The 13,168-nt window shown below is 46.9% G+C and overlaps 1 protein-coding gene across 1 annotated transcript in view; it reads left to right on the top strand.

Annotated features, from left to right (window-relative positions):
• Ube2ql1 (ubiquitin conjugating enzyme E2 Q family like 1) overlaps positions 1–6,148 on the top strand; it is a 39,478-nt gene extending 33,330 nt beyond the window's left edge. The window contains exon 2 of the mRNA XM_040757728.1: positions 4,793–6,148. Coding sequence (XP_040613662.1) covers positions 4,793–4,924 — 132 coding nt within the window. The 3' untranslated portion in view covers positions 4,925–6,148. The remainder of the gene's footprint in view (positions 1–4,792) is intronic.
• The last annotated feature ends 7,020 nt before the right edge of the window (positions 6,149–13,168 follow it).

Genomic DNA, 13,168 nt, shown 5'->3' with positions numbered 1-13,168 from the left:
TTGAAAGGTGATAAATAAAAAGCTATGGAAGTTAACGATACAGAACTGAGGTTAATGTTAAACAGTTATGGTGGACACAAGAAGGCTGGGAAATTAGATAAGACAATGAGTCCTGTTTACCTAAAAGCAGTTTTATAACAAATAGCCTAGGTCATAATGTGCACTTTAAAAGACAGAATTTTTGTGACTTTTTAATAAGAAGGCAAACTGACATTACCTTAAAGGACATGACGACATGATACCTTGACAATAAAAACCCCTTGACTGCTTATGCATATTGAATCTTTTTGGAAGCCCTGCATTTTCTAACATGACCGTGATGGTTATTTTGCAGCCAAGGAAACTGAGAGCATCCCAAAGGCGCATGTGGAGGCGTGCTGGATTGAGGACTTAAAAGGGAACCAGTTGAATTCTACCCCTTCCCCCCTCGGTGCACTACACAGCCTAAAATTTCCATACATAAGCCCACAGAGCATCTGGTCATGGCTCCTGGAGTACAGCAGTCTATTTCAAGCCTTTGCTTGGGGCTACATTTCAAGGCTAATTCCAGCACCACCAAGAAAAATCTCTGGGGACACAGGAACCATCGCACCTTTTCGCTTATATTTCTTGTTGTGAGCCTTGCCTTTACGGCTGAGCCTTCTCTCCAGACCCACACCTTTTCTCAGTTTCCCTCCTCCCCTCTCCTTTTCCAAAACTGGGCTAGAAGACGTTTAAAATCTTATTCAGCCCAGCATCCAGCACTGTTCCCACTCCAGGGACCAGACCATGTGTATCTGCTGAATAGTGTGGATGGGCCCAGGCCCCTTTGCTTGGTCCTAAGCCAGATGTCAGTTGGCAGTGACTGTTCTCCCAGGATATTTGACATTGTCTGGACAAGAACACTGTCATACCAGCACCTAGTGGAATTAGGCCAGGCATGATGTTTGTACCTACTCTGTACAGAATAACCTTCAGCAGACCAGTCCCGCCCAAGTATCACTAACACCAGCAAAGCCACAACACACTTCGATGATCCTAAAGCTCCCAAAGGTGGCATTGCTTTGTCTTTTTTTAAGCCAGTGCCCAACACACTGAATGAATGAAGAAGCCACAAGGCAGCTGAGGGTGGCTCTATCAACTGGAGCCCAGTGGATACGATGGAGACAGTGCAGAGTTAGAGAGGACCGTCTTTGGTGTCACCTATTAGTCTGTTAGCTGCTAAGACATGGGGATGGCTTCATGTTTAATCACGTGACTGTCCTCCCCCCTCCGGAAGCCAGAGCTAGGTAGGCAAAGTGTTTGCTGTGTGAGTGTGAGGCCCCGAGCTAGGCATCCAGAACCCATGTGGAAAAGCATGGGAGGGGGAAGTTTATGATCCTAGCACTGGGGAAGAAAGACAGGAGGATCGCTGGACTCACCTGCCAGCTCAGCCTAATCAGCGAGTTCCAGACAAAGTGAGAGATCATGTATCAACATATGTGTGTGTGGTACCTGCGGAATGACACCTGAGTTTGACCTCTGGCCTCTGCACAGGCACACACCTAAGGGCTTTGTTTCACAGGTGCAGGCCCAGCCTTCTGATTAACCCTCTTTTTCATCATGGTTGGGTTGAACCCTTAAAGGTTGAGGACACAAATACTATGTTTCCCTGGCGTCACCTTAACAACTTGTAGCTCTGGGGAGAGAGAAAGGGCACTGAGAATGCTGTCATAGACCCTGCAGGATGACACTAAGTTCTCATAGTGAAGGAGGAAGAGAGTCACATCCAAGTGACACTCTCTGAAACACAGTAAAGACAGTTCTGTTTCCCTGGCATCACCTTAACAACTTGTAGCTCTGGGGAGAGAGAAAGGGCACTGAGAATGCTGTCATAGACTCTGCAAGATGACACTAAGTTCTCATAGTGAAGGAGGAAGAGAGTCACATCCAAGTGACACTCTCTGAAACACAGTAAAGACGGTTGAGAAGAAATGAGAGTTATCCAAGAGAAGTATCTGAGTCTAGACTCTGGTTAGCATGTGGAAACAGACGGGTGCTCTGAGAGTAAGCCAGACAGACAGTCCTTAATTGTATCTTCTTCACAAGCCTCAGTGTTTCCAATTCATTTTCTAGTCTTGGTGAATCTGTAACAAACACTTAGGTAACATTTCTTGTTACTGCTACAAAAGTTCTGACAAACTTACTTTAAGGAAAAATGGGTTTATCAGAGTGCACAGATCCAGGGTACGGCCTATCACCTCAGGGAGTCATGGCAACAGGAGCGTGAGGCAGCATCAGCATCACATCCGGTGCTCCGTGAAGAAGCAGGGATGGATGAATGCTGGCTGCTCGGCTTTCTGCTCTTACTCAGTCTGGGACCCCAGTTTGTGGAATGTTGCCAGCCACACTCAGAGTGAATCTTATCACTCAGCTAATACAGTCTGGACACACTCCCTTACCGACTCAGCAGTGGCCACAGGACGTGTGTGTGGGGGGGTGTCTTCTCTCCCTGTTTCATGGCGCTGCAGGACACATCAGTGAAAGCAACTCGGTCACCTGGCAGAACTGGGGAAGGAATGCTGCTTTTGAAACCTAACGTTGATCCGTGTGATGCCGAAGAGGTTCATCTGACGTGGACAGGCAGTGTGTACTCATTGCAGGCCCAGGAGCCTCTCGCTGGTAGCTTAATGGAGACAAGACACTGAGCTGCTGGCTCCTGGCAGCCTCTCTCCCGCCACCAAATTGACTTCCTACTGGACTCTGTGTTCATGATCGTCCCAGAAAGAGAGCAAAGCAACAAAGGGCTACTTGTTCCACTAGGGGGTTGTTGGTGGTATCTTCTAACAGTTGGGACTCTCACAAAGAATGGGCAAAGCTTGTGTTCATGACAAAGCCACCGAGTGTTCTATAATCACTGCAAGCCCGCTTGTCTGGGTGCTTTAATTCAGAATTCTCAGTCAGACCATCAGCCATCAGTACTGTCCAAAGGGATGGCAGAGATGGTTAAAATACTCACATTATCTAAAACTGACTGCTCTCACGGACAAACACCTTCCCCTACGTCTGATGCCAAAGCTTTGGACTTTGACCTCAGGCACGGCTGTGTGAGTTCCAAATCTTGGTGGCCCCTTGTTATAGGGTATAACCACCTTTCATAGAGTATGGAAGCATATAATTAAGCATGGGGCTCATACCCTGGTGAGACTTAGGGGCATCATTACAGCCATCTGGCAGCTGCTGCCTCCCCTTCCCTCCAGTCATTTTTCCCTTTGAAAGCTCACTTGGTCAGAGTGGAAGTCTTTCTAATGGGTGTCAAGTGTCCTGGATAGCAGGAACATAGCAGTAAGTCAGAGGGCCATTGGACATGCAGAGCACCCCTCCCTGGATTCCTGCCTTGTGAATGAGAAGGCCCATTGAACTGGAAGAGTGGGCTCTGAGTTCGCATATGCAAGCTGTGCATCCAAACCCAGGTTCCTGGGATCCAGCACCACTGGATAAAGATTTAGAATCCAGTCCAGCATCTCTCACTTGGTTCATCAGAAAGAGCTAGGGTTGCAGCAAGTAAGATGCCATCCTCAGTGTATGGGTAGTGGTGGAGCATGGTTCTGGTGCAGTGTGAAGACCAGACTCCAGCTCAAGGTCCTGTACATGCACACAGTTGCACTGACATATCAGTGTAGCATCCCAGGAATGCAGAGAAGCTGTTCAGCTACGGAGAAGCAGTAGGCAACTGGATGCAGGAGCTTGCTGGGTGATGGAAGGCAGCTGGGTCGTTAGGGGTGTTTGGGCCCCATCTGTGTATAACATGTGCATGGTTGCTCCAAGAGAGAACGGAACACCAGGAAAGCATGGCCCATGTTAGGAGTGAGCAAGGACATCCACAAGACCAAAGGGGACAACTCAGGTGATCAGTTGCTTAAGAGGCTAGATGACTAAGAGCCACAGCAGGCTGTCCAGTAAGGGCCCACTGCCATACCAACTGCTAGTGACAAACCACCCACGGGCTCTCAGATACATGTTTGTTTCCATTGTGACCCCTCTTTTCTCATTTCTCGTGGCCTAGCGGGTGTGTCCCTACCTCTGCTTTTGGGCTGCATGTGGCTGAGGATTAGCTCTGAATTTGGCCCAGCATGGAAGCATAAACTTACTGAAAATATGATTCGACATTTTTTGCACTCAACTATGTGCTTTTTAAGGGTGAATTTGGTAGATAAGAACATGTTGTCACGTATCAACCCAGTCTCCAGCCATTCAGAACACACTTAGCCTTTTTGAGCAAGAGGTTCTGATCTCTGACCCCCCCTTCCCCCGCACCTGCCTCCCAAGCTGTATAATGCATGAAATGACGAGAAGGCAGTAACTGTTCCCAAGCTTAGATTTTAATTTAGTTTTTAATGGATGGCATTGTGAAAGCATAATATAAACATCTATGTGTAAATGTATTTATTTCCATGACTATCAAACCCAGGAGTTACACTTGAAGCATTCCAGTAAGAAGACTCCCCTCCTAAGGGATCCTTCAAATGTGTCTCAGGAATTCAGCCTCACAGACGGAACCAGTTTGGATAAAGCTGGTACTGTTGTTTGGAAAAAGAAGTTCCTACATCCCCAAAAGGCTTACTGTCCCAGGCTCCCCAGTGTGCTCTCTATCAAAGCTGTGAAACCCCATATCCCTTCCATGAGTGTGCTACAGCGTCCTTGCTGGTTGTCAACACACCTCCTCCATTCAGATATCAGACATGCCTACCGCCGTATGTTCCTTCAACAAACCTATTAGGAGACAGTCTGTCTGCTGAGACTCTAACCTGGTGTCTTTCTCCATCTCACACAGGGACGTATCTGCAGAAAAGCCGGCAAGTCAAAAAAGTCCTTCAGCCGCAAGGAAGCCGAAGCAACCTTTAAGAGTTTGGTGAAGACTCATGAGAAATACGGCTGGGTCACCCCGCCCGTGTCTGATGGCTGATGCCTGCACGAACCCTAGACGCTTGAGCCTCCCGTCCGTCCACACGCCACCCTGCCATCTCCTCCCACCGCTGCGCATCTTCTACCCCTTTCTACTCCAGCCAGAACTGTGTCCTGAATGCAAAGGACACGCTTAAGTTATTTATGAACTGATGTGTTTACGGAGAGAAAGAGCGAACTGTTCGGGATCATGTTTCCATAATAAATGACCGTCTCTAAGTCACTTTAGAACAAAGGCCGAGATGATGATGTTTCCCTGGCCCTGCCCCGCCCAGCCCCCTCTGCCCACCTGTTGTATTGCCCTTAGCTTCTTTCCGCGACAGCAGCTCTGAGCAGCGGGTGGGGATCTCAATGCCCCGCCCACCTCATTTCCATGTACAAGGCTCTGTTCCCAAGTCGGGAGCACCGCACACCACTGGGCCCCTCTGGCCCCTGTTTGCTGTGCTCCGTGTCTGTTTCTCTTCCTGGCTGGTCGACAACACTTGAAGATGTGTCTTTTTTTCTTTCTGTGGCCTGTGGCCTGCTATGATGACATTCAGACCTCATTCACGCTCTGACCTTTGCTCATGAAAACACAAATCTAAGGTTGCCAGGTTCTAGTGCTGACTTAGAACTACAACTGCCACTTGAATAACCCTGCTCCCTCCCATGCTTACCTTGTTGTGCTGCTGTTCACAGATAAATCAGTGCCATTTGATGAGAGGCAGGGGGTGCTGCAGCCACCAGAGGGGTCCAGGACATAAGGTGCACCCACTGGGGCTCAGAGCAGCAGACGGGGGAACATTCTCTTCAGACTTTAGGGAGTGCTCCAACAACCTTGCGGCTGTGTCCCTCTCCTCTCAGCCACCAAAAGACATGTTCCCATTTGCTGAGGTCATCGGACTCATTTTGTCTTCCGTGCTAGTGACAGGAGACACCAGAACTGCCAAAGGACACCAAGTGACACAAGGAGGACTTGCATGACCTGATCTGTTACTTCACCCACTAGTCACTTGTGTGTCCCTGAGGTTGAGGCAAGAGCACCCTCACTGTGGTGTAAACTTCCTGTTATTTAATCTCCCCCACACTTTCATTTTGCTCTTCTGTTAAATCACCTAGAACTTTCTAAGAAACTCCATGAAATGCGGAGATGATGTTTATGATAACATGCAGAAAGAGGTAAAAATGTTCATTCCAAGTGGAAAATCTTATTGGACACATTTTAAATAAAACCATGCATACCTGACTCCCGGCCTCCAGAATCAATCCTTGTGAGTTGCCTTCTACTGGAAGTCAGTCTTTTGCTTTCTTTCTTTCTTTCTTTCTTCCTTCCTTTCTGTCTGTCATCTGTATGTATGTGTGTATGTATGTATGTATGTATGTATGTATGTATGTATGTCTCTTTTAATGTATGTAGATGTTTCACCTGTATGGATGTCTGTGCACCGCATGCATGCCCGGCACCTTCAGAAAACATTAGAATCCCCTGGAATTGGTCTCACAGATGGTTCTGAACCACCATGCAGGTGCTGAGAATCAACTCAGGTTCTCTGAAAGAACAGTCAGTGCTCTTAACCCCTGAGCTAGTTCTCCAGTCACAGTGGAAGTTTTTCATCTGCATTTAAAGTGTTAATATTTCAGACACTGCCAATACTAAAACACAGGTCGGGGGCAACGTTTTACAGGATGGAAGCATATCTTAGGAGCCCAGACTTTCAAACACCTGGTCAACTAAAATGGTTCCAGGGAGTCAACTAGAACCTTACCAGAAAGCATGGCTGCATGACTGACAGGTGGTACTCAAATGTTGTGACTTTGGTCTTCCAACTATGAAGACAGACCCAGCTTCTTGCCTGATTCCATGCAATTATTGGGATAGTTTGGGGGGAGGGGCTTCTCATTGTTCAAAGATGCTTAGGGACCCAGAAAACCTCACTTCAAAGGCCAAAGACTGGCTCTTCCCAGTGTGCCTGGGGGCCAACCAAGTATACCCCGTATTGTCATTCTTCTTCTTACCACTTTTTCTTTTGAGACAGGGTTTCATGTATTCCTAGCTGGCCTCAATCTCGCTATGTAGGTGAGACTAGCCTTGAACTCCTAATTGCCGTGCCTCCAACTCCCACGTGCTAGAATTACAGACATGCACCACTTTTGCCCAGTGTATTCAGAGTGAGGGCTCAGACACAGCTCCATGTATACTAGGCAAGCACTCTACCAGTTCAGCTACAGCCTTGGCCTTCTTACGGCTTTCATGCTCTCCCCAGACATACAAAGCAGCTGCTGGACTAAAAGGACAAGATGCTAAGGGTGGCCTGCCTGCTCGGGTTCCTCCTAAGCAGTCATGATCAATAGAAACTGGCTGGCAGCAAGTGTGTGGACTTCTCCATCCTGAACACCAGCTTTCGGCGTGTGGTCTTCCCACCTGTGGCTGTTGGTTGTCACGGTGGTCCTTCAGCTGCGGACCTTGAAGACTCAGGACACAAACTGTTCTCGCATATCGAGGGGTACAATTTGTAGACAAGCTCCTCTTCTACCCAGCACTTTCAGAAAAAGAAGCACATGCAAAGCTGGGTCACTGAGTTTTGTTTGTTGGCCGAATGAGGAGTGGTCCCCTCGTTGTTCCCAGGTGGCCTATTGTAGAAGTGCAGCCAGGACTTGACATTACCCCAGTGGCCCTGCGACTTTCAGCCACCGAGTGGGAAGGCCTCACCCTCAATTTTACTGTTTCTGGAGCCTGTAGTTGAATTTATTTTTGAGGTATTTATGTTGTTTTGTATAAATCTAGGGAACCAATTAACTGTTTGCTTTTATTTAAGTGCCATTTTCAGGTAGTGAGAAGGTTCATTCAGTGAGGTGCCCGCCACGCAAGCTTGAAGAGCTGAATTCAGACGCTCAGAGCCCACGTTAGAAACTGTGCACAGTAGCATGTGCCTCTAAGGGAGTGGGGGAGGGAGGTGACAAAACAGGCAGATTCTCTAAGCTCATTGGCCGGTCAGTGTAGCTGACTAATCATCGAGCTTTGAGTTCACTGAGAGACCCTCTCACAAACAATAAGGCCAACAACAATCAAGAACAGGCACGAGTCTCAGAATACCACACAAGTGTGCAATACTACATGCACCAAAAGAAGTTTCTAATTAAAATTTTAAAAAGACTAAAATGGGTAATTTTTCAAATTTTGAAAGCAGTAGGAGATCATTTAAAGTACAAATATTGCTATGATTCTGACCACCAGAAACCACTATCTCCATGGTCTGTGCGAAGGCGAGGAAGTTAGACGCACCATGTCCACTACATGCTGACAACTGTTGTGTCCTGGGTGGATCTCACTGTACCCCTCTTAAAGCCATGCCTGTTATGGGGCCCAGTGTGAGAAGGAAGCTCACTCCAGGCCTAGCCAGTTCCAGGAATCTCACTTCCACAAAGCTAGCAAATTCATCCCCTACAGGAAAAAGGGAGGTGGCTGGACAGTGAGCAAAGACACTCATATCCCACCATCTCCACTTACCAGCTAGAAGTCAAATCAAGCCAGAGGTCACAAAGTCACAAGAACAAAAACACAAGCAGGTGAGCTTCCTCACAGTGCAAAACCCCTTCTGCAGCAGAGCATCCTGGACATCAACCACAGCCTGCAAACGCCATGCTGGCACCTCACATGGTCCACTAGGTAACTCTGTAGAAGATGGAGAGTCACTGGAATCTTAGAAAGCCCTGCATGAGACCTCTGCTGCTACACCCACCACCCTGGCTATACACATCATACTTCTGCAAGAGTCATTCATGAAAGTTCATCATTTTATGATCCAAGGTTTAGCTCCCTGGTATGGACATTCTTTCCCACCAGCCTGGTCCCACACCCACATCAGCCCCACATGAACACTCTGAGACTTATATTAATTATGAAACTGTTGGCAAATGACTAGGGTTTCTTATTGGCTAGCTCTGTCTTATTTACTAGCCCATTTCTATTAATCTAAGTATTTCCACATGGTCTTATCTTACCGGAGAAAAGCCCAGGGACCTGTGACTCCTCTGGCATCCTACATGGTGACTGCTCTATGCCTACACCTCCCAGAATCCTCCTCATCTCCTAATCCCGCCTATCTTGCTGCCCTGTTGGCCACAGTCTTTATTCATCAACCAATAAGAGAAACATGTGTACAGAAGACACCGCCATCATTCCCAACTTTTCAGTTTCCATGTTTGTGCTGTCTACCAAAATTGGACCTCGTGGCTTTTAGAGAAACAAATCTGAACCAGTGAAGGACACCCTAGGTTGCCAGTGAGAAACCCCATATATTCATACGATTTTGATGAGTCCATTTACCTGCCTGAACCAGGGTTTCCTCAGATGCAAGCTCTTAACTAGATACATGTCATATTACACAATGCTTTGAGGGAAAGCTCTTTGAGACCAAAGACTAGTGTGTCAGCTTGACAGATTCATCTCACAGCATTGCAAGGTATGGTGGGGCAACAGGCTGTACGCAGACCATGATTAGAAGCGTAGTAATTAAAACAAAACTATCCTGTACTTCCATCCCCACATTAAGACCCCTGTGCATTGTATCAGCCAGACACACTGCCTCTCCATGACACCAGTGTTCCCCTCTTACACACAGGATAAGCGGGAGATTGAGAGGCAGCTATGAGGGTGACTCCTAGGAACAGGTGAAGCCATCACAGATCATCTCACTCAAGTTCAAGTTTGTGCAAGGCAGACACTTTCTCAGTAGGAGACTTTCATTGAGCAAGTGAGGTTTTTCCACATCTGAGAGAAGAAGGTCTCCAGTAGATATGGAAAAGGCTTTGCCCATTCCCCATCATGGCTGTGGTCTACAACCTTACTGGCCCCATGGCGGGTGCTGACAACTCCCTGCTCTTCTTGTCTTCAAGGACTTTGTTCATAGGCCTCATCTCAGAGGAAGGACGCAGCCCAACCCGGCTGTCCAGCATGGCATGAGAAGTTGCCCTGTGTATATAAATTGCATACCAGTATTTCAGCAGAGCCCTTCTGACAGTGAAGTGATATATTATTTATGATCTATTAAAGCTTGCCTGAGGATTCAGAAATCAAAGTCAGCCACAAGCCATAGAAGCCAGGCACACACCTTTAATCTCAGCAGCCAGAAGCTAGGAGGTAGTGGTACACACCTTTAATCCTAGGACTCAAGATTAAGAGATGGACGTATCTCTGTGAGTCCAAGGCCACCCAGATCTACACAAGAGTGAACCAGTCAAAAAGAGAATTGTAGCTCACACCTTTAATTCCAACATTAGGAAAGTATTTAAGACAAAAGCAAGATCTCAGTATTAGGCATTCATTCTCCAGCCACGCTGAAGAAAGGTTACAGTCTGAGGCTTGGTGAGAGCTCCTGGAGACAGGATCAGCCCATTCAGCCTGAGGGAGAGGTAAGAGCTAGTGGCCTGCTGCTTTGCTTTTCTGATATTCAGCTTGCTTGAATCCCCAATATCAGTCTCTGTGTATTTTGTTAATTCATGTTACATGACAGCATGGGGAATTTTAGTGGAATTAGCTTTGTGAGGAAGTAGAACTTGTGCCCCAGTGGTGTAAGTGTGATCATTACATCTCATTGATGGACTCCACAGAGAAAGAGTCAAGGCCAGGGAGTCACTGGCTTGCCCAAAATCAACTGAGTCAAAGCCAAGTTGTGACTTCCTGACACTTCATGGTACTTCTTGGGTCTCTAAGGCATGCACAGTGAGATGGAGAGCCCTTTGCCACTCCCCTGCAGAGGTGGGATATCCCTGCTTGGTAGACGTGTAGTCAATTTGTGTCACTAGATCTTGGGCAATAGCTGGTAGTGACATGGGATTGGCTGAGATCAGAGCTGCCCTAATCATGTGACTTGGTTTGACACTGTGTGGATGGAGTTGCCATTGTGACAATGGTAGAAATGGGTACTGGGGTTCCTGTGAACTTTTAAACCAGCCCCAGAATTCACCCTAACACTTCAGTGTTTACTCTTTTTAAATGTTTTCTGCAGTCCTCAGAAAACAAAATGCATGCAACCCTGAAACACAGGAGAAGGAAGTGTTTGTCACTGGGAAAGGTCACTGGGAAAGGGCAGGTACACATGTGTGTAAAACTATCCCACCCTGCCGGGCGGTGGTGGCACACACCTTTAATCCCAGCACTTGGGAGGCAGAGGCAGGCAGATCTCTGTGAGTTCAAGGCCAGGCTGGACCAACCGCCTCCAAAACAATACAGAGAAACCCTTTTCGTAAAACCAAAAAAAAAAAAAAAAATCCCACCCTCCTGGGGAAAATAATGATTTTTGGAAAGCAAGCCTTTGAAATCAGTAAATGAAATGTCTGTGCCTGGAACATCTGCTATTCCCCTGGTGTTCAATGCCTGGCAGTAGTTAGGATTTCTTTGGGTTTCCCTGTGTGTCATCCTCTGAGATGTGTTGGGGCGGCTTTCTGCTGTGTCATGCCCTTGGGTTTTCTGTGCTATGACTTTCTTGAGGTTTGCTAAATGGAAACTCTGCAGCATGTATGGTCTGCTCCCTACAGTTGATGAAATATAACTGAACTGAATCCTACAGTGCATCCATATGAGGTGGAGGGCGTTTTTCTTCTGCCACAATCTCATTGTAAAGATGCGTAGATGTGTTTTCTGGAGAGCTTGGCACAGTTTCTCAACATAACTGAAACATTGTGCTTAGCAAAAGTCATAGCCCACAACAGCACTAAATTACAGAGACAGTGCTTCTGAAGACGTGGGGGCACAGTTTAAAATATCTTAAGCATAAGTTATTTAAAAGTCATTCTGGCTCATTTTTACATTGATATATGTCAAGTTAGGTTTTATTTTAAACCCCTTAATGGAGGGGTTTCTTAATCCTTAACAAAATTCATAGTAGGCTGGGATTTTCTTTCTTTTTTTTTTCTAATAATGAGCCTTTCTTTTTCTTTTAAGCTCTGAAAGCATGCTTTTAGGATCTGCTGGGCACACATTGTAGAGTCACACAGCCTGCATTTCCTTTTTACCTCTCTACATGTATTAGGGGATGAGCCGCTGACACTCAGGTCCATGCTTTCCAAACTGAAAACATGAGCACCTACCCTTGATGACTGCTGTGACAACACAGGTGCTCTGTGGGGAGCAGGAAACTCATAGCCTGGTATGTAATGCCTACAACTTTACAATGAAATGGACTTGGTGCAGCCAAGAGGTGCCCGGGGTGACTGTCAGAACCAGGCTATGCTTTCCTCCCAGGTTCAGTCCTTATCTGGGGCATCGGAGACACAGATCTGCAGGTGCTGACAGTGATCCCTAGTGAGTGGAGGGGTGGGCAGAGGCTGAGCATGCGACGGATGTTGCACACTCTGGGGTCAAGCCAGCCGTACTTGTATCTGAGAGTTGGCAGGTGGTGGCAGGCAACCGCTTGTGTTCCAGGACATCATTTTCTTAAGGCAAAAGTGTGGACTCTGGACCCTGACAGCAGTTTCAAGTGTGTTCAGTGTCATTTTGGTGCAGCAGAATGATATAAGATAAATGTTCTAGACCCTTCCTTGAGTGCCCCTGAAATACTGTGTGAAATGGGTCTGTTTTCTCCCTCAGAGTACATGCCATATCTTACTAATAACAGGAAAATAGCAGAAGGATCGAGGCAGGTCTACACACAAGTTGTTCACAAGTGGAGTTGAAGTGAGTGGCTCTTGTATGTTTGGGGAACAGGTTACTCATGTGACTTGCAATGGTGGTCTGAGCAGAGGTCACAGGGTGGCAACCTGGACAGTTCTGAAACTGTGTTTTGAGACAAGCCTCAGTCCACATCCCAGACTGCCTGACTGTAGCCCAGACTGGCCTTCACCTTGCTACAGTCCTGTCGCAGGCTCTTGGGTAAAGAATAACTTTTGAAACCTGTTTTGGTCACTTACAAATGGCTTCTCAGGTGACTGCTCCCTATAATTTTGAGTGTCATACTCAAGTATTCTAAGCAGCACGTGTGAGCATTTCCATAATAAGTATTTCTTTTTGTTCTTTTCCTGTATTCACTGTGGCCCACCGTTTCTCACTACCGTGGTCCTCACAGTGAGGGAGATGTGGTCACAGTAGCATATAGTCTTACAAGAACAGACGTTAAGTGTCATTGATTTTTCCAATCTGATTTTACTTAAACATGGCCAATTACGCTCCCTTGTCACTAAAACGTTACATTACGTCAACCCAAAAGCCGGGTCTAAATCTAACTTCAGGGGACCTGTCAAGCTAAAACTTTCCAAAGTTGCATTCCCT

Source organism: Mesocricetus auratus, unplaced genomic scaffold (genome assembly GCF_017639785.1).
Source record: "Mesocricetus auratus isolate SY011 unplaced genomic scaffold, BCM_Maur_2.0 Super-Scaffold_100015, whole genome shotgun sequence".
NCBI lineage: Eukaryota > Metazoa > Chordata > Mammalia > Rodentia > Cricetidae > Mesocricetus > Mesocricetus auratus.
The sequence above is the reverse complement of the archived record's forward strand: the minus strand, read 5'-3'. Positions and strand labels throughout refer to the sequence as shown.